This window comes from Taudactylus pleione, unplaced genomic scaffold (assembly GCF_031769625.1).
Source record: "Taudactylus pleione unplaced genomic scaffold, aTauple2 ptg000309l, whole genome shotgun sequence".
NCBI classification, from domain to species: Eukaryota; Metazoa; Chordata; class Amphibia; order Anura; family Myobatrachidae; genus Taudactylus; species Taudactylus pleione.
Genome location: NW_028284710.1, coordinates 8,218,129 through 8,241,868, shown reverse-complemented (window position 1 = coordinate 8,241,868; position 23,740 = coordinate 8,218,129). Strand labels below are relative to the sequence as shown.

The 23,740-nt window shown below is 41.9% G+C and overlaps 1 protein-coding gene across 3 annotated transcripts in view; it reads right to left on the bottom strand.

Annotated features, from left to right (window-relative positions):
• RECK (reversion inducing cysteine rich protein with kazal motifs) overlaps positions 1 to 23,740 on the bottom strand; it is a 255,837-nt gene that overhangs the window by 55,311 nt on the left and 176,786 nt on the right. For all 3 annotated transcript variants that reach the window (XM_088442336.1, XM_088442338.1, XM_088442337.1), the window contains 3 exons: positions 20,051 to 20,230; positions 15,337 to 15,549; positions 2,056 to 2,192 (listed from right to left, as the gene is read on the bottom strand). In XM_088442336.1, the coding sequence (XP_088298462.1) occupies positions 2,056 to 2,192; positions 15,337 to 15,549; positions 20,051 to 20,230 (530 nt within the window). The remainder of the gene's footprint in view (positions 1 to 2,055; positions 2,193 to 15,336; positions 15,550 to 20,050; positions 20,231 to 23,740) is intronic.

Here is a 23,740-nt window from a genome sequence, read left to right as displayed (position 1 = left end):
TTATCCCCAGCATCTCCTGGCCTCCCCCTATCTCTTCCCTGGTCTTTCCCCATGAGGCCAAGGTCTTTTTTGGGTCCATTATGTCCCTTTGAAAAATGAGGGGGGCGCAAAGGCTCTTTCTGGCACAGGGCACCAAAAAGTCTAGTTACAGCTCTGCACTCCATTCTGTGGGTCTTACATCAGGCTAATTAGTATGGTGGCAAAATCTCACCAAGTATGCTAAGTAGCGACACAGGCACAGCCATGGATATGGCCTACTATGATCCGGAGAAGGACCAGATAACCTAGACAATGGTAAGGAATCTGAGCCATGGTGAACTGAACAATAATTACTTGGCCATCAGGCAACCTGTGTGGAACTACTGATCTGAGTATGCCCGGATCTTTAATGTCACCTTATGAGCCATATACTTAAACTGATTAAGATTCCTCCATGCAATCTTGTTTCAACATTTGTATTTACTACTGTGTGATCTTTCTTTCATTGCAAACCTATCGCAAGCATTAAATCCAATGTGATAAAAGCGCTCCCCCATAGATAGCATGTGTGTGTAAGTTATCCTATAAATGTGCTGCTGTTTTATTATATAGAATTGGTTGAGCTGCTGCTTCTGGACATCACATTTATTAGGCACCATTGAAAAGGAATATACTGTATATGATTTGTGTACACCACTGGAAGTCGCAGCATGTATTTTTTTTCAGCCTACTGCTAAATATGTGTGCTGTCATTGTGTGTTTAACCACTTAACTGACATGGTTGTATCGGATGCGAACGCAGTCAGCTGTGCTTCAGCTGACAAGGTGTGTCCCGCTGTGTTTTGAAGAGGAAATTTGTTCTACAATTGTGCCAAATGGATCTCCTCTGACTATCCAGTCCGGGACCTGACAATTTCTGGCCGGTTTTGCTGGAAAAAGTGTCAGTTAAGTGATTAATGGTATCTCGCAGCAGGTCACTCTGCTTTGTAGCTACATTCAATCAGATGGTAAAACTCACATGAAAACAGACTGCTGTCCCTGGGATGCGGTCAATATCTTGACAGTTGGGATGCCGGCACTTAGAATGCCGGCGCCGGAATCCCGGCACCTGTCAGAATCTCGAAGTCAGCATACCAACAGTAAATACTGAGGTTAGGGGGAGAGTTAGGGTTAGGCACTAGGGGGGAGGGTTAGGGTTAGGCTCTAAGGGGGGAGGGTTAGGGTTAGGCTCTAAGGGGGGAGGTTAAGTTTAGGCACTGGGGAGGGAGGGTTAGGGATGAAACATTTCTCATGATACAGTATATCTGACAGTACTGAATAATATAAGTATATTTTTTGCAGTTAAAATCCAATGTACCTGTATGCTACCTGATGCCTTCTTCCAAGGTGTTTTCTGGTTACAAAAGGAAAACCCCACTTACGCTGGATTAAGGGCCAGGTTCCAGACTATAGATAGACAGTAAAATGGTAGATAGACTAGATAGACACCAGATGTTAGACAGTTATTTTTGTGTCTACCATTTTTTTTTGTGTTGACCTTTTCACCCTGTTGACCTTTGTCCCTGTCAATCTCCTTACATGTCTACACTTAGTGTGTTGACTTGTTGTCTCTGTCAACCTTTTGTCCCTTTCGACCTACTGACTGTCTAACTCTTATACCTCATCCATGTGGGCCGGGGGCTGTTAAAAGTGATTACGGGACTATTGTGATAAGCAGAGGGGTTCTGACCAGTTCTCTGCTTGTGTGGCCAGTGCCATGTGGGCATGCACACCCCCTACATTATCAGCCACAATATTTTCCTAAATATGTAAAAACACACAAATTTTGTGAGGAAAATAGAAATACAATTGTAATACTTGGCTGGTCTTCATCATGCTGTCAAGGTGATGGGCCTATTTTTATGTTGGGACCTGGAGCTGTATTCCCGTCCACCCAAATGTTAATCTGGCCCTGACTGTGTAAAAATGTTGCTTTTTTGTTTTTGGGTGTTATTTTCATATTTTGCTTAACAAAAAAGGCTGTGAGAAGAGTAAAGTGCTGGGAGATTTGTTACAAAGGAACGCTGTACTACTTACGGAGATAGGTGTCCAACGGAATGCAGTCCCCTGTGTCATCAGTGGAAGATAGCAGCTCACATATACTTTCTGCTGTCTGGCCCTCACGAAATTTACTGTGATCACCACATTTTCTCAGTATTTCCACACAATCTGTTCTTCATGGATTAAATTACAGAACATTACATTATATTAACTTTATTTTCCTGCACATCCAGCACAATACACACGTATGGTCATAATTAGACATACAATTCATTTTCATCATTCTTAAAATTTTAAAAGTCATATGACATAAAAGTACAAACCATAGAAAAACAAATTATAACACCAGAATAAATTAGATACGTAATAAGCATATGAAAAGAAAGACAGCAGGCCACTATAAACAAATTATCTATAGTCCATGTTGCATTACCATAAGTCAATTAACCTGCAGACCTTATGTTTGGACATAAATTTCAGATTAACACAAGGATACCACAATGTTGTAGTAAATGCTTCCCTTCGCAGCTGCAGGTCATTAATGAGTTCATCACAACACAGATCAGTTCATTCATCACAACGCAGATCAGTTCATTCATCACAACACTGATCAGTTCATCACAACACAGATCAGTTCATCACAACACAGATCGGTTCATCACAACACAGATCGGTTCATCACAACACAGATCAGTTCGTTCATCACAACACAGATCAGTTCATCACAACACAGATCATCAGGTCACCACAAGAGTTGCTCTAAAAACTTTGGCAACCTGAAGGGGTAAATTTACTAAGAATCAAGTCTGAGACTTCCGGTGGACGGGGCATCAGGAATGGCCGCCTTTTAGTTGTCTCCCTAGTAGTGGCGCATGAAATCCTCTCTAATATTCCATCATATGCCCTATTTAGGGCTTTTTGACTGCCCCATCGTTTAGCCTATGAAAAGGGGATACTTTTGATACCTATATTGCCACTACTATCTCGATCCCATCAGATTTCTGCTACGAATAGCACAGACCATAGAGTACGCCAAGTGCCTGGGCGAATCTCGTCGTGGACGCCGTCATGGCTGCTTAAGCTGCCTTTCCAGTGACAGCCTGCTACTCACACCGCACCTAACGAGACTTTCTCATCTGTGGCTATACCCAAGCCGAGTGTGCTACCGCTGAAGTCCTGCCTGATTTATCCATAGAGAACCTACCTTAGGATTATCCCTGGTTGACCGGCTCCCTTGCCACCCTGGGTCCTGTTGCTGCGGAGGCTGCCGCTTCAGTGACGGTAGACGATGCCTGTCAGCCCAACCTTCGGGTGCTGATGGCTGGGAGATCCTGAGAACCACCGGACTTCTCCACAACTGATGCCACTGCTGACATCTCGGTCCTCTCCTCTGGTCCTGCTGTGGGTGGCCTCGCTCGTGCTTCTGGAGGCCAGCTTCTCATCTGCTGCTCTGCAACAGAAGTCCTCGGTGCTGGCACTGCATCCCGCCGGGTGTCCCTCCTGAGGCTGTTCGCTGTGCTGGGAGCGGCTGCTTGCCTGTACTCTGCCAATGAACCAACTGCTCCTGCATTGTTGAAGGGGCTCTGCTGCCGGCTGGGAGTCCACGCGATCTGACGTCCCTGATTGCTCTCTGGGTCCTCTACTGCGACACTTACCGTTGGAGACCGGAAAATTTGGAGTGGGCTTCACCTTCATGACCCCATGGGACTTTGGTGATGATCATTCAACATCCCTTCTGGAGCCCTGGTACTAATATTGTTTGTCACCCTCCTTCATATTAACTACCTACATATTCTCCTCTTTCTCCCTATACTTGATTCCTTTCCTCCCTAGTGTATTCCCCCTGCCCTCCCAAATCCTCTCTCCATCCCCTACACCCAATCTACCCTATACCTCTCTTTCACCTAACTATCTCACACAATAGTTGTGGACTCACTCTGTGAACCTAATGGCTGCAACACTTAGCACCCCTAAGACGACTGTCCCTTTCTGCATCTGGGATTAAATATTTTGGTTCAGCTTGTCCACCAGTGAACTTTTCATACTCACTATTATTAACAAAAAATATCCGGCAAGTCACCAGTTTGTATGCTGTATTGCTTGTAACCCAGATAAGTTAGAATTGTCTCTATAACTGTACTTAATTATTGTTAATTACAACTATACTTAATAAGTATTTTTGAGCTCTCATTTAATTGATTTAATTACTGTGCAAACTCACCAGATATAATATCTCACAACTTTTATTCAATATTTGTACAATTTTTTTGCAGTAGCTATAACCTTCTTAATACAACACCTCCACCTAGTGGTGTTATAGACCTATTGTTTAGAATTATACTTATTCATTTTTATTGACATCTGTTTTTGACAAATTCTGGTTAAGCATTATCTACTTTTTAGTGTGGGGTGGTTTCTTTTCCCCCCGTTATTTTCTTTAGAAAAATAATTATGTGATCCCGAATACTGTTTTAGGGGCATCGCCTCAAATTTACCACTGTAACCTGTGTATCTATTTTTAATAGCTAAGTTTGTAGTGACAACATATTATTGGCGACGATTATATTTTTGTGTAATTTACTTAATACTGGCCTACGAGGTATGGACAGATATTTTCTCAAGGCCTCTTCGTCCACATCCTCAGACCATATCACCATCACCTGCCACTATGGGCAAATCAACCAAAGGATCAGGTAAAAATGCCACTCCCTCTCCCCCCCTTGAGCCAACAGATGTCCTAGAACCTACAGGCTCTTCTGTCCCAAGTGTTATCCCCGTTTCCTCCCTACCTATTGTTGAAATGGCAGAGGCCACCTCTAAAGTGCTAATGCTGCAGTTTGATAAGCGACTGGAAAGTACTGAAATGAAGACAGAGGCTGCCCTGACTAGAATTGATGCTCATGCTGCCCGCCTGATCACATTAGAGACAAGGGACAGCAATACAGAGGATAGAGTTCAGACCATCCAAGATGATACAGCCTCCCACTCCTCCACTATTCAATCCCTAAAAGAAAAAATTGATGATTTAGAAAATCAACACTGTCGAAACAAATCTAAGATTCATTGGTATCCCTGAATCTTATAAGGGCCCACAACTCCTTGATTTTCTTGCTAAGGACATACCTCTAGCCTTAGACATTGCAGATACATTAGGTACTCCTGAAATAGAGAGAGCTCATCGTTTAGGTCCAGAAAGACAGGGTGATAATAATAGACGTTGCCCTGTCATAGCAAAATTCCTAGACTACAGAGCTAAAGAACAACTTCTAACTGCTTATCGCAGGTTCAATCCCTTGGTAATCCAATCCCACAAAATTATGATCTTACAAGACTTTTCCATGTTAGTTGCTCAAAAGCACAAAGCTTTTTCTGAAATTTGCAACTATCTACATTCCCACAATCATCGATTTGCACTCCTTTATCCAGCAAAACTCAGAGTGTTAAAGGATGGCCGCCAATTATTTTTTGAGAATCCTGACCAAGCCAAACGACATTTTTTCCCCACACGCTCACCTCCTAGGTCACCTTTACCTCCTTCATCTAGGTTGATCTTATATGTTAGATCACTGAAATCTGCACTAATGTAAAATTTGTGTTAAGGATTTTGGGCCCTATATGTTGGCCTTAGTGGTCCCATTGTGGACTCTCTATGTTTATTTACAAAATAGTGCATTTTTTTAAGCCTATTGCTCCTATCACACTGGTTTGAGGACAGGCAATAAATAATTCATTATAGTTCTACAGTTCAGAATAACTTAGTATATGTAAGCAAAGTTAATAGGTTACTCATTGTAATATTTAAATTAGTCAGATGCCCTTGACTATTTCCAGAGTCTCTTTACTCATTGTTACTGATGTCTTATTGGTTACAATTCTGGACACATGCCATCCACTTAGGAGCGACATGTGTCCTCATTTTTTGTTGGTAGGAAAATTGAAAATTGGAGTAGTAGGAAGTGAAACACTGTGCATTATTTTCTTTTTTGTTTTTGTTTAATGTATATTTAGAATTTTATTTTGTTAAGTGTCTGGTGCTCACCCATAGGAGTTTTCGTCAGTGGGTTGTACATCCCGAGAATGTCTTTAGTCAATTTCTGAAATGTCACACAGAGATAATTTATCAACGGCAATAACGAATACGGCTCCCTCCCGCGATCCAGTCCAGTTGCGTGTTGCCTCATGGAATGTTGGGGGATTGAACTCGCCCATTAAACGCAAGAGAGTACTTACCCATCTTAAGAAATTACGGTCTGATATAATGTTTGTACAGGAGACACATTGGCGCACGGGAGATTTTGCTACTTTACGTGCCCCCTGGATAGATTCATGTATTGCAGCTCCATTCCGCACTAGGTCCAGAGGTGTTGCCATTTTGTTCCGATAGGGTTTGCAATTCACTATCAGCTGGTAGATAAACACGGTAGATTCCTTATTATTGATGATGAAATTCTGCAGTCTCGTTTCACGCTGGTGAATGTTTATGCACCAAACACGGACTCCCTGTCCTTCTTCAACCATATCACTAGACTGTTGCAGCAAAGAAACAATTACCCTCTCATCATGGGAGGAGACTTTAATACAGTCCTCGATCCATAGATTGACAAGGCTCCTCCACCACTTAGATCATCCCCTTCGATATGGAAAATACTCCCTTCATTACTAAATTCACTACAATTATCCGATCCCTGGCGCCTTCTGAACCCCACTGACCGGTAATATACACATCTCTCCGCAGCACGTGGTTCATTATCACGAATCTACTATCTCCTATTAGCTGATGTCTCGCCTCCATGATACACGCTTGCATGACATCTGATCTCCAATCATGCTCCCATCACTGTCACTCTCACATTTCCCTCAAATCCTTACCGTGATAACATATGGCGATTTCCTGCATACTTAGATTCTTCCACAGATTTCCGTTCTTATCTGAAGTCAAAATGGTCCAATTTTATAGATGATAATATTGAACACTGGGACAACCCTGGACTCATGTGGGAAACCTCAAAAGTAGTGTTATGGGGCCACTTCATTGGTTATATGAGAAAACGTGAAACAATGACTATTTGTACTACATTATGTGCATCTGTTACCCAAACCTTTGCCACATATACTTTGGATCCATCCCCTGATCATCTGCGGCTTTATAAGCAAGCTTGCCAGCTATTAGAAGACTTCCTCCTTTCACAGGCAAAACAGAGTCTGGAATTCTCCAAACATAAATATTATCGCTGGGGCAACAAGGCTGGACATTTTTTGGCCACTATAGCCAAATCACGAAAGCCTAGAAACCACATCTCTGCAGTTCTTAATCCTTCTACTTGTTCCCCTACTACTCATTCACAGACCATTTTGTCCCTATTTAACACTTATTATGCAACACTATATTCCCTACAGCCAGTTGATTCAGAACAACAGACACTCATACCAGACGAGGCACGTCTACCTAAACTTAGTCAAGATCAACGTGACATCTTAGATTCGGAAATCACTGAACAAGAACTTCGTGAAGTTTTAAGGCCTTGCCCGCCCATAAAGCCCCTGGTCCAGATGGCTACTCAGGAGAGTACTCCAAAATCCTTCAAGATGATCTCTCCCCACTCCTTTTAGATTTGTTTTGCCACATTCATCGTGACTCTTCCTCCCTTAGGTCCTTTAATATTTCCCATACGATTCTATTACCCAAGCCGGATAAAGATCCCCTCCTTCTCCGTTCATACCGTCCCATTACATTATTAAATGTAGATTTTAAATTACTTGCGAAAATCATGGCCACTCGTTTGCAGCAAATGTTACCCACTCTTTTGACTGAACACCAGTTATTATTCGTGGCAGGAAGGCATTCAGTTAAAGGTATCCGTACTGCTCTAGCCGCCATAGTTGCCTCTAATCAGAACCCTCACGCTCAAAACAAGCTCCTGAGCCTTGATACACACAAGCATTTGATACAGTTCTCTGGCCTCACTTATTTGAGATTTTGAGTCTCGGAGGATTTGCTCCAAACTTTATTAAACTACTTAATTTTTTTATCATTCCCCCTCAACATCATTATTGATTAATGGATTACGTGGTACTCCCATGGAGCTGGGATGGGGCACTCGGCAGGGATGTCCCCTCTCTCTTCTCCTTTTTAATCTTGCCATTGATCCTCTCCTTCATATTTTGCAACAATGGTCTAGTTTTCAGGGAGTTCGTGTGGGCACTCAAAATGTCAAACTCACAGTATACGCAGATGACATTCTTTTATACATTCAGGACCCTCAACATACTTTACATTTAATTATGCAAAAGTTCGGTCAATTTGGCAGCATCTCTGGCCTTCAAATCAATGCAGATAAATGAAAAGCAATGTTTCTTCACCCCACCATTGTCACTCCCCCTTGGGCCTCGCTTTTTTCCTTCTCCTGGGCCTCCTCACACTTGGAATATTTAGGTATTATTTTACCCAACAACCCTACTCAGTTGTATAGCATGAATGTATCTTGGATGACTTGACTTATTACTGAGGAGCTCCGGAGCTGGAAACATTTGATGCACTCATACCTTGGAAGAGCTGCCCTTATTAAAATGATGACTTTTCCCCGTCTTCTCTATATGTTGCAGGCATTACCCATTCTTCTCACTAAAAAGATGTTCAGTTAATTCATAAATTGTTTCGTTCATTTTTATGGCAGGGTGGTAGGGCTCACATCAGTCTTAGGAAACTATACCAACCTAAATCTAACGGAGGGATAAACTTCCCTAATGTTCTAGATTATAACCATGCCTCTTTAATGAGATTTTTGATTGATTGGCTACAAGATTAAGAGATATATGCTAATACATCCCTTGAATCACAATTTTTACTTACTATGGCCCTGAAATATTTCCTTCACGATCAAGAGGTTCCGCCAGAGGTTCTTGACAGTCCTTTACTAATGACAACTAGACGCCTCTGGCATATTTTGCATCACAAAGCTTGCATTAATGCTCACAAAACCATTTACATTCCGCTGTTGGGTAACTTGGAGTTTGAAGATGGAGGGGCAACATATCCCTTTACGGTATGGAGAGAGAAGGGAATTTATAATACAAGTCATTTGCTTAATGTAGATACTCAGAAGCCCCTAACATTCCATGAGGCAACCGCGAGATTTGAGACTCTAAGGGCTTATCCTCTAGCATATTTTCAGGCACAACATTATATAGATTCGGTAATACGGACACTTTCAGCTGATGACTGGTGTAATCTATTAGATCAACGACTTTCAGGACCAATACCCTCACGCAAAGCTATCTCCATATACTATAGATTCTTGAGTGAGGATCTAGATCATGATTTGGTCACTCAAGGGATGCGTCAATGGTTGACGCAATTTCCAACACTGACTACTGAGGATTTGGTAAAAGGGCTACTGAAGTCTCAAACACTATTAACCACTAGTTCATATAATGAACTCTTTTTAAATGTATATCATAGGACTTATTTATCCCCTCACAGATTATACAGAATGGGTCTATCCAACTCTCACAATTGCCCTAGATGTGCCAAGGAAGAGGCCGAACTTCATCATTGTTTATGGGAATGTCCGGTAGTCCAGGGTTTCTGGAGGCAAGTATGACGGGAGGCTAAAAACTGCCTAGTCAATTTTGTACCATTTACTCCAGAATGGGCCATCCTGGGTATCTTTCCAAGGGGTCAGAGGCTCACTGCGGGGAGCAGAAAATTATTTCTTACAATAAGTGCCGCAGCAAGAAAGACCATTTTGCAGGATTGGAAACACCAACCCCCATCAATTTTCAATTCTATAAAGAAAAATGTAATTTTATTTTCCGTATGGATTGGATTGAAGTGGTGTTTGAAAAGGAGAGGAGGGACGCTTTTTTTTTTTTTTGATACCTGGGAAAGTTTCATTACAACTCTGCCAATTTTAACACAAACCCAAATTTATCATAGTATGCGTCTGACCCAATGGTATGAAACTAGAATCCTTTTGGGTGATCCTCCTAGTACGCTGCCTGGTTGGTGAGTGCCGGACATTCTTTCTTTTTATTTACTTAGTAAATTATTATTTGTTTATTGTCTATTATTGGTGTCTAAGCTTTAATTTGTATAGGATAAAATGTTGGACAAAATGAACACAGATATGTACGCAAACATATGAAAATGTCCTGGAATATTTGTAGATGTTAAGACACCATATATACTGTTTTCTCGAACTTGTACTGGAAACTTTTTTTTATTTATCTCTTATTATTTTGATGTACGGTGTTATTTGCTTCAATAAAAACATTTAAAAAAAAAAAAAAGAATCAAGTCTGATCAAGTTTTTTTATTCAACTCGATTAGCATCGCCGAAACTCAGGTGATTTGATGCCTCTGAAACTCACAAATTTACTCAGAAGTGAGATTAGCTGAGAGTGAGTTGGCCGATGGTAAAGCAGATCGAGATTTCTCCCCCCAGTAGCAAGTTATGAAGGACATTACCCACCTGAGATTGCAGTGTCTTCTCTCTGCCTAACTCTCTCCCGAACAAGCAGCCTGCACATATCAGAGAGATACCTGAAGGCTGTGTGTGTTATACCTGTAAAAAAAGGGTTAAATGTTTAAAAAACATTATGTAGGGCCCCCCCCCCCCCAAAGACATAACCAGCCCCGGGCTGCTCAGTCAGTCCTCGTTCCTAAAATTATGGGGGAAAAAAACCTGTAACCAGCCAATGAGTGGCCGCTACATGTAAAGCACCCGTTGATTGGCTAGCGGTCCGTGGGAAATACAGATGATAGCAGTCAGCTGTCATTTCGCGTAGTATAGGTATATCTGACAACATATACTCACACATGTTCGTCATGGATCGGGTCAGTCGTTTTTTTATTTTGCCAAGTATGGGGATGCTATGGAAAGTGGCGCCAGGATGGAGGTGAGAATGTGATCTTTTTTACAGGTACTCCCAGTGGATTCCACATGGAGAAGGGGACGGAGCAACTGTCAGCAAGTAAGTATGTGTGAATGAGTTAGGTAGGTATGTAATAAAGTTTTACTATACACGGTGTGTGTGTCTTGTGGTTATTCAATTATTTATTTTATAGTGGGGTGCGTATGCCGGTCGCCTGCTGGCACTTGTAGTTCCACAAGTGCCAAAGGGTAGGCAAGCTGGTACCTGTAGTTCCACTGTAAAATACAATAGTTTTGACCTATTTCCACTATTATTACCCCCATACCCACAGTCCAGGGTATGGGGAAGAGCCTCAGACTTAAGCCTGGGGTGTCGGGAGAGGGGGGACTCCTTCTTGGGGGGTTTCCACCTCCCCTGAGATCCCCAGCTTAGCCTGACCGGCTTGGGGTATTAATGATTTGGCAGGGGAGACCTGGTGAAAGGGTCCCCTGCTGTGGCATTACACCCCGGTCGGTTTGGGTCCGGTGCTGTTGTTAAATATAGGGGGACCCCCTACACATTTTTCCCACTATATTTAAAACCAGGACTGGCCCTGCTGGTTCCTAAATTACCGGGGAACCCTACATGTTTTTTTCCCCCATAAATTTTAAGAACTAGGATTGCTTGAGCAGCCCGGGGCTGGTTATGTCTTTTGGGGGAGAACCCTGCAACATTTTCTTTTACAAAATGTAACCCTTTATTTACAATTTACAGGCAGAAACATACATGGATCACACTGATCTGTGTATGTTTTTGCTGAACTCGTAGCTCACAGGTAGGTGAATTTATTTCACGAATTTGGACAGGAGTTTTGTCTGTTCTCATCTTGGTAAATTCCCGAATCCTATCTTCAATAGTGAAAAGTTACTTGAGTTTGGCCAATGGTGAAGTGAAGAGAGTTTGCTAACTCTCCAGAATTTTCCTGTAGCAAAGGAGATTTCTCTCCCGAGTTTGACATTAGTAAATTTGCGAGTGGAAAAAAATGCTGAAACTCTCCAGAAAATGCTAACTCGACCAAACTTGAATCTTAGTAAATTTATCCTGAAGTTTCTTCTCTAGTATAATTATTTGCAAAAGATTTGCAGACATATAGTATGTATTTTAATTCTATACATAGATATGTATAAAAGTGAAAAAAAAAGTATAATTTCACAAGAAATTATTTGCGAAGTTAAAAATTCTGCATAGTAAAAAATGATTGTTAGGTTTAATAGTCCTTTTGTCTTTTAATGAATAAAAGTAAGAGTTTGGCTGGCATCTATCATTCAAGTAAGAAAAAAAACTGATTGCAATAAAATAAAATTACCAGCAGGGTTAGAAAATGGCTGCATTAATTATAGTCAACATAAAATAATTGTAGCCAATATCACTTCTGACCATTATAGCATATTAAAATTATGTCAGCATGTGAATGGTTTAAAAAAGCAGTTGTGCAAAAAGATTATAAGGAACAAAATAAATTAGTATATACTCGTACAAGAGAGAAAAATTGTTAGAACCTTGTCACAAAAATTGGCAAAAAAAAAAATTGGGGTCGGGAGATGTCATAATGTCGAGATACTCGTATACAGTGTTGACATTCATAATGATGACTCCACAATACTGACAGTCATGTCGACATTCTGCATGGAGCGGAGGATTAGGGTTAAACTGCAGCAGAGGAGCTTCAGGGTTAGGCTATGGGAGGGTTAGGGTTAGGCACTAGGACAGTGTTGGCTAACCTTGACACTCCAGCTGTTATGGAACTACATAACCCAGCATGCACTGCTACAGTTTTGCTATTAGGGAATGCTAAAACTGTGGCAGGGCATGCTGCGATATATAGTTCCACAACAGCTGGAGTGTCAAGGTTAGCCAACACTGCACTAAGAGGAGGGTTAAGGTAAGGCAATGGGAGTGGAGATTTGGGTTAGGCACTGGCTGGAGCATTAGGTTTAACAATACTCACCGTCGGAAGTGCAGCAGGATACGCTGGAAGTCACTGTCAGACCCGGAAGACAATGCTGGAGCTGTACCAGGTAAGTCACCACTAGACTAGGGCTGCAACTAGGGGGGGGCTAGAGGTGCACATGCACCGGGTGCCGGAATGCAGGGGGTGAAAAAGGGATGACTCACGGTGGCTTGGGGGCTGAAGTCAGAAAACGGCCATCCAAAACTGTCCGTCACCAAGGAGGAGACAGATGCTAGAGGTCCTTACTGGACCTCTAGTGTGTTAGGCCAGCGCAAGTGCTGGGAGAAGATGCTGAAAGCTGCATCTTCTCCCGTGAAACCCCCTGGCAACGAGCATGAAACCCCCAACAATGAGCAGGTAATTTTAAAGTAATTAGAAGCCTTACTGTGGGGCATACAATGGTGTCGAGCAAATATGTAAGTGGCACTTTGGTAATAGGCATTACAGTGTGTGGCATAATGTGTAATGGGCATTATTGTGTGTGGAATAATGTAAGTCACTATACCAGGGAGGTTTGATTAGTGCACTGCCTTATGGAGGAGCAAGGACAAAATCCAGGTATGGGAAGGGATGGGGCGCAAAATTGCTACCTTGCAACGGGTGACAGATATCCTAGTTTCGGCCCTGACTAGACCACCAGGGACGTTATGTTGACATTCTAATCATGTCAATATTTTATCAGTACATTATCAAATAGCCACGCAAAGCAAACCACATGTATTAATTAACAAAGGTGAGCTGTATAAGCTGTATTAAAAACCATTAGTATTTATTAATGCTGATAAACAACTTTGTCATACCTTCAGCATTATAGTGTGATGTTTAATCACCTGCAGCAAGGTGTATATTAATTACGTATTAATTACAAATCTGAGATACAGATCTGACTCCCATTAGAACTTTTATTGGGTTCTGTACTTTTATGGATTACACGCCCCACTATGAAATCTGTTAGGAGTGATTAGTCTCATTGTTCATTTGATTGCTCATCAGCACACTTCTACTGCATGTCGACATTATGACCATGTTTGGCATTCTCATGTCAACACATTAAATGTCAACAAAAGATACCACACCCTGAAGTAAGTGTATGGTGCACTTATGCAGGGCTGTCATCAGAAATTGTGGACTGACAAAACAGGCAGGGTCCCCCTTCCTTGATGTTTCTGCAACTCCTGCCCCGCAGCATCTCTCCAATACCATCCAGTCCCTCTTCTGTCTCTGCTAACCAGCCCCCCCCTTATGTCTCTGTCACCCAGACCCCCCTTATGTCTCTGCCAGCCAGCCAGGCCCCCCTTATGCCTCTGCCAGTTAGGAATTGGAGGGTCTCCCTTCTCTGTCTCAGTGTTTGGGCTTGGTACTAGAATCCTGGCAGTCCCCCACTAATGGCAGCCCTGCATTCATGCACTGCAGAGCCCTTTTGAACATTACAGCATGGAGTCCCCCCTTCCCTTCCAATTTAGTAATCACCCTTGGTGGTGGAATATATGGCTTTGAATAAAGTATTATAGGTTTAATTTTTAAGCATTTGTAATGCATAACCATTCAACTTCAATTTTTTAATTGAAATATATTACAAACTTACCCAATTCTTTACCTACTGTAATTTCCCTCACTACCAGCATACCTCACTCACCAAAAAAAACCTCACTCACCATTACTCCTTGCCCCCTTAGCTCACCCACTGTAATTTTCTTCTCACTATGGGGAATATGTACTAAGCTCTGGAAAGTGCTAAATTGGAGTGTGATAAACTACCAACCAATCAGCTCCTGTCATTTTTCAAACACAGCCTGTAATATGACAGGAGCTGAATGGTTGGTAGTTTTCAAATTGATTACTTTTCAGAGCTTAATACATCTCCCCTATCACTCCCCCTGCACACTAACATTCCCCCATTCACACCAACAAACTCCTCTTGCACACCAATATGTCCCCATCCATCAGGAACTACTAGGATTAGCTCCCTTCCCTAACGGTCTGTTCACAAATGAATGTACCCCTGATAACGCCCCCCAACCAGCTCTGGGTCTGCAGCATAAGTTCCATCTATGCTATGTCCCTGCATACAATACAAGCATGCACATGCTCACAGGTCTATACTATACCTACCCTGCACTCTCACCCCGCGGCTAACAGCTAAGGGCGCCAGCAGTACGATCGGGATGCCGGCTGTCTGGGTGTGGGTTTCGGCATCTCTACTCATGTCGGGATTCTTTTTCCAGGATTTCATCAGCCGGCATCCCGATCGTAGCTTTTTTAACTACATCCCCAGCAAAAGGCTTGCTGTGCAGGTGGATAGAGAAGGATGCCGAAGATAGGCAGGTGAATAGGAGGAAGATAGTAGAATAGATAATGGTTGTTGCTCTGTATGACTGAATTTGTAAGTACTAATGATGAAATTACCCTGCATAAAAAAACATGCAGAAAGATCAGTGTTGAGCACCCCTTACTTGCAGATTATGCTTCCTCTAGATTTACTATGACACGGTTTAATTTGGAGTGAGCAAGCGATTGCCTTCCACATTTCTGGATGACATTTCCTAATATCCAGAACAGGAATACTCATGGCAGGCATCTCAATGCTTCCTTTCTCCCATTGCTTCATGTCGTTCATTGCTCCCTGGTCTGACTGGGCATTGCAACTTCGGAACAATTCAGTTGGCCTGTAAATAAATACATAGAAAAGGAAACTAATTACAGTACAGGTTTGGTCTCTGCTAGTATACTTTTATTTTAATACTAGCGACCCACCCCGGCATCACACAGGAGCAATTTTGAATTTACGCTGCTAGTCTATTTTAACCAAGGTCTTGGATTGCCTCCTGACATCAACACGAAAAGATTTAATTTTGACATGACACGCAAAAGGGCCAAGTAAAGTTGTCCATGAGAAAAACAGCCTCCACCTTGGTCGCCTCCACTCACGTTAAGTGTCTGTCCCTGTGCTTTATTTATGGTCATGCCAAAGCAGACTCCTACTGGGAATTGGACTCATTTAAAATTAAAGAATAATTTTTCAAATAAATGAAATGAAAGAACAGTGAAAAAGGGAAAAAGGGAAATTTTGTATCAGTAAACAGGGTATAAAATAAAGTCCATCGATGATATATCTTTAACGCTTTTCAGGCAGCGTAAGCCAAGAAAGTGCTAGGACATCCGTTTTTCCATTGACTTACTTCACTAAGATCAACACTGCTCGGCTCCCTTTTGTCATATATTAATGTTTCATACACCTAATCCTGCCTCAACAAATGCTCTATAAAATAGCAAAAACTGCATCAAAATATGTTGTCCAGTGGTTCTCGAGATTAGCCTGATAGACAGACACCTACTAGGGACTTGATTTTATTCTATGTATACATACTGTATATATATATTCAGTGTCGGATACGGTATGAAGAGTCTGCCAGACGAAGGCACTGGTAGTGGCCCATGCTTAAAAACTGTGGCCAGCCAACACACGGAATTGGCCAACCATTACAGAGGACATAACCTACAGACAATATGAATACAGCAGTGAATGGTCTGTTCAACCATGTCTCTGCACTGCTAGATAACTGACTCTGTAACAGAGTAACATTATATAATTCAAGTGCACTATCTGAAACCTGACATTTCCCCTGGATCCCTGGGGGCAAGTCTGACCCTGTATTTATTTTATATGTCTGAAGTTGCATAGCAGTTTGCACGTGTGGGGTGAATCCTTGAGGTTTTGGTCTCCCGCTGGCAGACCGCCCCCGTACACACACAGCGGCACCCACAGGGAGGGGGATGGCCTCCCCCCGACCCACCTCCCTGCCAGCGGACCAGTGGATGCTGGATAAATGATGGCCGTTCAGTGTGTATCAACAACCATCATCCAAAGATACAGTATATCTGCGGATCACTCGATCTGCAGATACATCTTTCAGGTGTGTACCCACATTAATAGGCCAAAATCTCAAGAATTCACCACACATGTGCAAACTGCTATGCAACTTCAGACGGATAAAATAAATACAGAGTCAGGGATACAGTGGAAATTGCACCCTGGTGTTGTCCCCGTTTTCCGAGAGTGCCGAGGTCAGGGTCTGCGTTGGTGGACACAGATTTACTCGCCTCGCAAGCTGCCACCCTGAGTAAGAAGAAGCTAACTTAGCATGGCCATTGCTACCACCATCATTGATCCGAAACATAGCTGCTTTCTTGTGGCTGTGCAATACCGTCCACATCTGAATCAGGCCCTCAGTCGGCATCCTCACTGTCACTTCACTGAACAAATGGCCTGATTCATTACCGATTGCAACTGTGATTACGCACGCAATCAGCCTATTGTTGCATTCTGTGCATTGCAATCGCAGTGACTACGTAGACCCATCGCAGAGTAATTGACAGGAAGTACCGTTTGGGGGTTGTGACGCGGGGTTGTTGGTAAAACGCAGGCATGCCAGTGCATTTGAACGCAGTTGCAGGGGAGTGCATAAATTAGCCATTGCGATGCCATACGCAACTTGGGCTTTCACTGCGTGCGATGAGGTTAGCAATTTCTGAGTATGGTCAGACCTTGTGCAAGTGTGCGTCAGGCTGCGATTGTACTCAGTGTTACCGATGGTTTCACAGTCTTGCTAAGTATTACGGATGTGTGTAAGGTAAAGTGGGCGTCTTTATGTTAGGCTGCATATGGTATTGCGATTGCAATCATTAGCATATATTTGCAGTGAGACTGCGTGCGTATTTACTATTGTAATCGCAATAGCGATCCTTACTGAATCAGGCCCAAAGGCTCTGTGTAAAAAAAATATTTTAGCAAATCGACATGTTTTCTTTATATGTATATAGCAGATATGTCATTAACAATGCTTTACATATCTTTTTTTTTTTTTTAATCATTTTATTTTATTTTTTTTCAGATATCAAGTAAAAAAAAATAATATTAGTGAAATCCACATATAAGGCTGCCCAACTGTATTATGGTTTAATTAGGTGTGAGTATCCAAAGGAGGACAATCCCTTTATTGCATGTGATTAATTAATATGACATTTCTGATATGATTCTATACAGTGGCAAAGCCATGTTGGCAAGTGTAGGGAGCATGTAGTACCCTATTCTTAATACAGAGATAATATAATTTTTTTTACATACATTTTACCCTATCAACGGCAATTTTTCCATGGGATGAGATTCAAATATTGGCACTGAAAGAGTATATGAGTCCCACATATATGTAAGTGCCAGTGGTGGACCCTCTTGTGTGTTTAACCACATCTTCCAACACTTACCCAGATCTGTGGACAAAATAAGCTCTGCACCATGCAAGTTATAACTCCATTTAATAAAAAACGTGCTCTAGTCTGCATAACCCCGCCCACTTTCCAGTCAAGACCTGTTCACTACACATAATACCCCAGGAATGGCACCGTTTGGAGCTATGGCTTAACAACCAACATTATGGGGTAGATTTACTAAAACTGTGGTGGTGCAGCCCATAGCATCCAATGAGATTATGGTCCGTATTCAATTAGAAGCGAAAAGTCCGTTATTGGCGATAATTTATCACCGATGACGTCATTTTCACTTTTCCCCATATTCAATTTCAAAGTCTTTGTCAAAAAACGGGGATAACTTTTCACCATAGAATAGGTGGCGAAAAAAAGTGCAGAATTGGGGTTTTGGGGTGCAAACTTTAAAAAAAGTACCCGGTAGCCCTTGGAATGACCCCTTAAAGTTATCTGTATACATTTTTTTTTTAAAAAGTAGCATATGACACCCCAAAAAAAGTGGTTTCGTTTTGGGGGCAAAAAAAAAAAAAAAAAGTTGGGGGACAGACTAAAAGACTAGCAAAATAGACTCAGGGGGGTACCCAAGTATGCAGCAGGTGTTTTTAAGAATGTGGTTGGTTGCGGCAGGTGGATTTTTGAAGAAATTTAAAACTTCACTTTTGATGGGACTAGTTATTTTCCAAAAAAAAGTAGCTAAATGCTATTCTTCACCACATTTTCAAATACGCATAAAAGCACCTGCCGACACTGTTTAAAACCCCCAAATACCTTTAGCAGCCCAATTCGGGGCTACCCATAGTGATCCCTCATGTCAGACCATCTTTTGGGGGGTAACAGGCTGATTTCCCCAAAAGTGACGGGACTTTGATACTTCCCCTTTTGCCGGGTCCCGTTTTCGCCGATTCCTAATTGAATACGGGGATACGCGGGCATGCGCCCGATACTTTATCCCCAGGAAAACCTTCGATGACGGCGAAAAGTCCGACCTTTCGCCTCTAATTGAGTATGGCCCTATGTCTATCATTTTTTAGAATGCAATAAAGAAATGATAGCAGGGGTATATTTACTAAAGGGTCGATTTTAATCAATTTAAAATCGATCATCATTAATGCTGTGTTTCTGGGGCCAAAACACATATATAATTAACACTTAAAAACCAAATCAAAAATTGTCTGTTAGTAAATATGTGATTTAGCCCCAGAAACACTACATCTATGTTGATCAGTTTTGATTGATCAAAATCGATTAAAATTGACCTTTCATATATATACCTACTAGAATCTGATTGATTGGTATGCTATAGGCAACACCATCACTTTTAATTTTCAGAAACTTATCTACTCATATGTGTGCCATTATTGTTTGTAATTTGAATGAGACAAATTGCCAGATTACCCTCAAATAAAACAAGCACCTATAACAGCAAAATGTGTTTTTTCCTCCATCAATTAAGAATACTGCCACAGACACAGATTATATAGCTACAGAACGAACAATATGTAATAAACCAAATAAGCTGTGCACCGCTGCACTAATTATAAAACTAGACATTGAAATACATTTTAAAATAGTAAATTAAAAATACACAACTCTTTACTAGCTGAAGCATCTATATCCTACTATTTTCAGGGTGGAAAGCTCCCAGAAGCATACCAGTATCAGACTCAAGCCCTGTTCATTTTACATGCTATAACATTAAAATACACTTAATTGCCACACAAGTGTAGAATGGGCTTGTTTTTGATTTTGCATTTCAAGTATTTTTTGGGATAAAATTTATTATTTGTGAGTGCTTAATGAAGTGAAACATATTTTGACAATAAATATTGCTACATTAATTATATACAGTATGTTAAGTATATACAATCAGTATAAACAGAGATTTCCAAGCATATTTTTAGTTACCTGTTGTTAAAGTTGGTACAGTATGTAAGGTTCCGACATCCCAGTTGACATGGTTCTCTTACATCTGCTAGGCATGTTAACATTGGTGCCTCCAATGGGTTGTATTCACATGCAAAATCAAATTCTTTCCAGCTCTGAGTATTTCCCCAACTTGTACTGTATAATTTGGTACACAATTCCCTAAAATTAGAGACATTGTAACAATTGTTAGTGCCTCAATGTTATACAGGTTGAGTCTCCCATATCCAAATATTCCGAAATACGGAATATTCCGAAATGCGGAATAATTTTGGTATAACTGAGATAATGAAACCTTTGATTTTTGATGGTTCAATGTACACAAACTTTGTCTAAGGCACATATTATTAATATTGTATAAAATGACCTGCAGGCTGTGTGTATGAGGTGTATAGAACACATAAATGCATTCTGTGTGTATATTGGGATCCCATTCCCAAGATATTTCATTATGATATGCAAATATTCCAAAATACGGAATATTCTGTTATCCAAAATATCCCTGGTCCCACGGATTTTGGATATGGGAGACTCAACCTGTATTCCAAAATACATATATGTTGGATATTCTGAAACTGATAAGTATCTTTCTATGTTTACAATTACATGGAGAGTGGTAGTTCTTTTTTACAAAATAAATAAATCTTCATGGTGGAGGTTGGGAGGTGCTGCCTGGCTATTAAAACATCCCTGCATTAAGCCATACAGAGTTCACAACTGCTAGAGATCTGCAAACGAAAAAAAGAAAAAACAATATATTTTCCTGTTCTAAATTCTAACCAACGTTTTTTGGTTTTATTTAGTATAGGTGTCAGAAACATTCTTTAAAGATTCAGGTCCACGCTGTAAAACTCCTTTTCCACTACATCGTAAAGCTGCTCATCAATGTCACGTTTGTGGAATCAGCTTGAGTTGACATGTGCTTTGTGACATGGCTTGTTATCCTGCTGGAAGTAACCATTATATAATATGTGCACACTTCAGCCATAAAGGAAGTGTGATCATCACAAGCCTGATCATTATCTGCATGAAGTCAGTAATAACAATAGTTAGGTAGCCTGTGGCATTTAACCACTTAACTGGCTAATATATTTTCCAAAAAGGGACCCAATATTGTTGATTTTTTTTAAATCAAATTGGGTTAATAATAGCTATTTAAACCTGAGTGGAGTGGAGGTGAATCAGGACAGAGCGGTGGTGAGGGTAGAACCGAACTGGAAGAGCACGTGCAGCAGTCAGAGACAGACAGAGCAGCGGCATGGCGAGCACATACATACAAACACACATAAACAGATTGGGGTCCATTTACTAAGCAGTGTTAGGAGAGAGTGAAAAGTGATAAGGTGCCAGCCAAGCAGCTCCCAACTGTCCTTTTTCAAACACAGCCTGTGAGATGGCAGTTATATTGGCTGGCACCTTATCATTATTCACTCTGTCTCCTAACACTGCTTAGTAAATAGACCCCATAGTTTGCTTTTCTTAAATGTAAAACTACTTCACAGTCCTGCAAGAGAAGCCAAGAGCAGTGAGTGAGCGTTCCTGAGGATCGCCCATCGCTGCTGCGGTAATGCCTGGGAGAGGGGCCTCTGTGTAGGGTGATACTTAATTTCCTGATCACTGTGGCCAGCAGTGATTGGGACACAATGGGGACAAATCTGCTGTGTTTCTAGTGTAGAATAAGCTGCACTGAAGCCAGCAGGTGTCTTTGGGCTGCCCAATCACTGCTGGCCACAGTGATCAGGACACAGCAGGAGAGAAGCCGCAGCTACAATGATCCGCAGCTGATCTGCAACTGCCAGGTGGGGCTACTTGGTCAATGGGGCAAGCAGAGATCAGGACAAGTTTGAGGGAAAGCCCACGGCATGTAGTTAAATGATGCACAACCGATGTAAAGACAGCTAATATGTGTCAAGGAAACATTTCCCACACCAGTACACCATCACCACCTCCAGCCTGAACTGTTGACACATGACGTTGGATTCATGGATTGTTGTAATTTATACATAGAAAATTGTGACACTACTATCTTATGTTGCAGCAGAAATTGAAACACCACTGTTCCTGGAGAGTCCGTGTCCATTCGCACACTCGCTCCTTAGCTGAAGGGGAATTCCTGCCATCTATCCCAATGGATGCAAATGCCTCCTCACAGGCTCTTCCATATTTCCATATGCCACCCTAGAAGCAAATACCACTATAGCTAACCTAGTAGGTCTCAGCAGCTTCTTATGGTCCACCCAAAGCCTTTGAGCACAATAAACTGACCTGGCCTAGCCACTGTATGCATCCTGTGCCACCATGAAAAATGTTCTAGCCTCCACGATGGGGGAATGTGTCAAGTGGCAGCTTTGACCACGGTTTATTTCCTTGCTCAATTCACATTCTGGTGACCAATTTATTGGCATCTCTGTCCCCCCAACTGCCTTTCCTATGTAAAGATAGAAAGGGTGCTCCCAAGAAGGACTCTGGGCCTGATTCAGAGGCAGACAGTAATGCAATCGCACCTGCATTCTCTCGCAGATCGCAGTTGCTAAAATATGAAAATGCCTTCCAAAGCACAGCCGAGAATAGGGACGCCCAATGCTGCCTTCTCATACATACAACGATGTGCATAGGCATAAACACTGGTAGCATTAACGTGCAACGGGCAGCCATGCTGCATATGCAGCAGGTCTGACCAGCTGCAAACACTGCAGCTCTCGTGACACGCAGAGAGCTCTCATTTTGCACAGATCATAATGGCTAATTTATGCATGTCCATGTAACAACGTTTAAATGGTCAGACACACCTGCATTCTACTATGGGAGGGCAGTTTGTTTCCCTGGAAGTGGGCTGGGGAATCCAGCAGCCCACACAGTCCCCATTACCACCCCCAAGCTCTGACTACATGTCAGTCACTTTGATTGTTAGCAAACAATCGCTTGTTCTGCGTAAATATTGCCATTGCATCTGTTTCTGAATCCAGCCCTCTGTCCACTCCTCAGTCACCCCCTTGCCATCCAACCATGGCCACAGAGAAGGAGGGTGGCATTGTCCAAGTTTTGCAACTCCTGCATTCAATGCCAATACATTAAGACTTTGAATGGTTGGAAAGTAGGCTTCAGGAAACTGTTCATAGCGAAATAGTTAACATCAATACTAATGTGACGCACTTGGGCAAGAGACTGTCTGCACTTGAGGAGTTCACAGATGCTTCCGTTGGTCTCCGAGAGGCTGTGTTATGCCAGGTGACTGAATTTAAGTTTCTTCAGGGCAAAATCAACGACCTTAAGAATAGGGAATGGAGGAATAACCTACAGGTTCGAGGCATCTCAGAAGATATTCATACTCTGGGCCATTTTTCAGCACCTTTTAAGGGTCTCACTCCAAAACCGCAGCGTTAAGCAAGTTAGACATTAAATATTGATGGGAATTTTCAGTCAGCCTTTAGGTATTGCATAAATGTAAACTGTCTGTCTTGAAGGAGACCCCTGATCTCTCTGCCAATTATTCAGATTTGGGAGTTCCAATAGAAGCCATCCAAGATTCACGAGACCCCCTCCTCTGCTCCATCCCATCCATCCTTACATCTGGCAAGAGAAGCTGGCAGCTTGTGGACCGGGGACTGTTTCATCCTAAAGGTAGCCAGAATCCGTCTGAGCCCCTGTCAAGTGGATCGCCTTACCCAATAT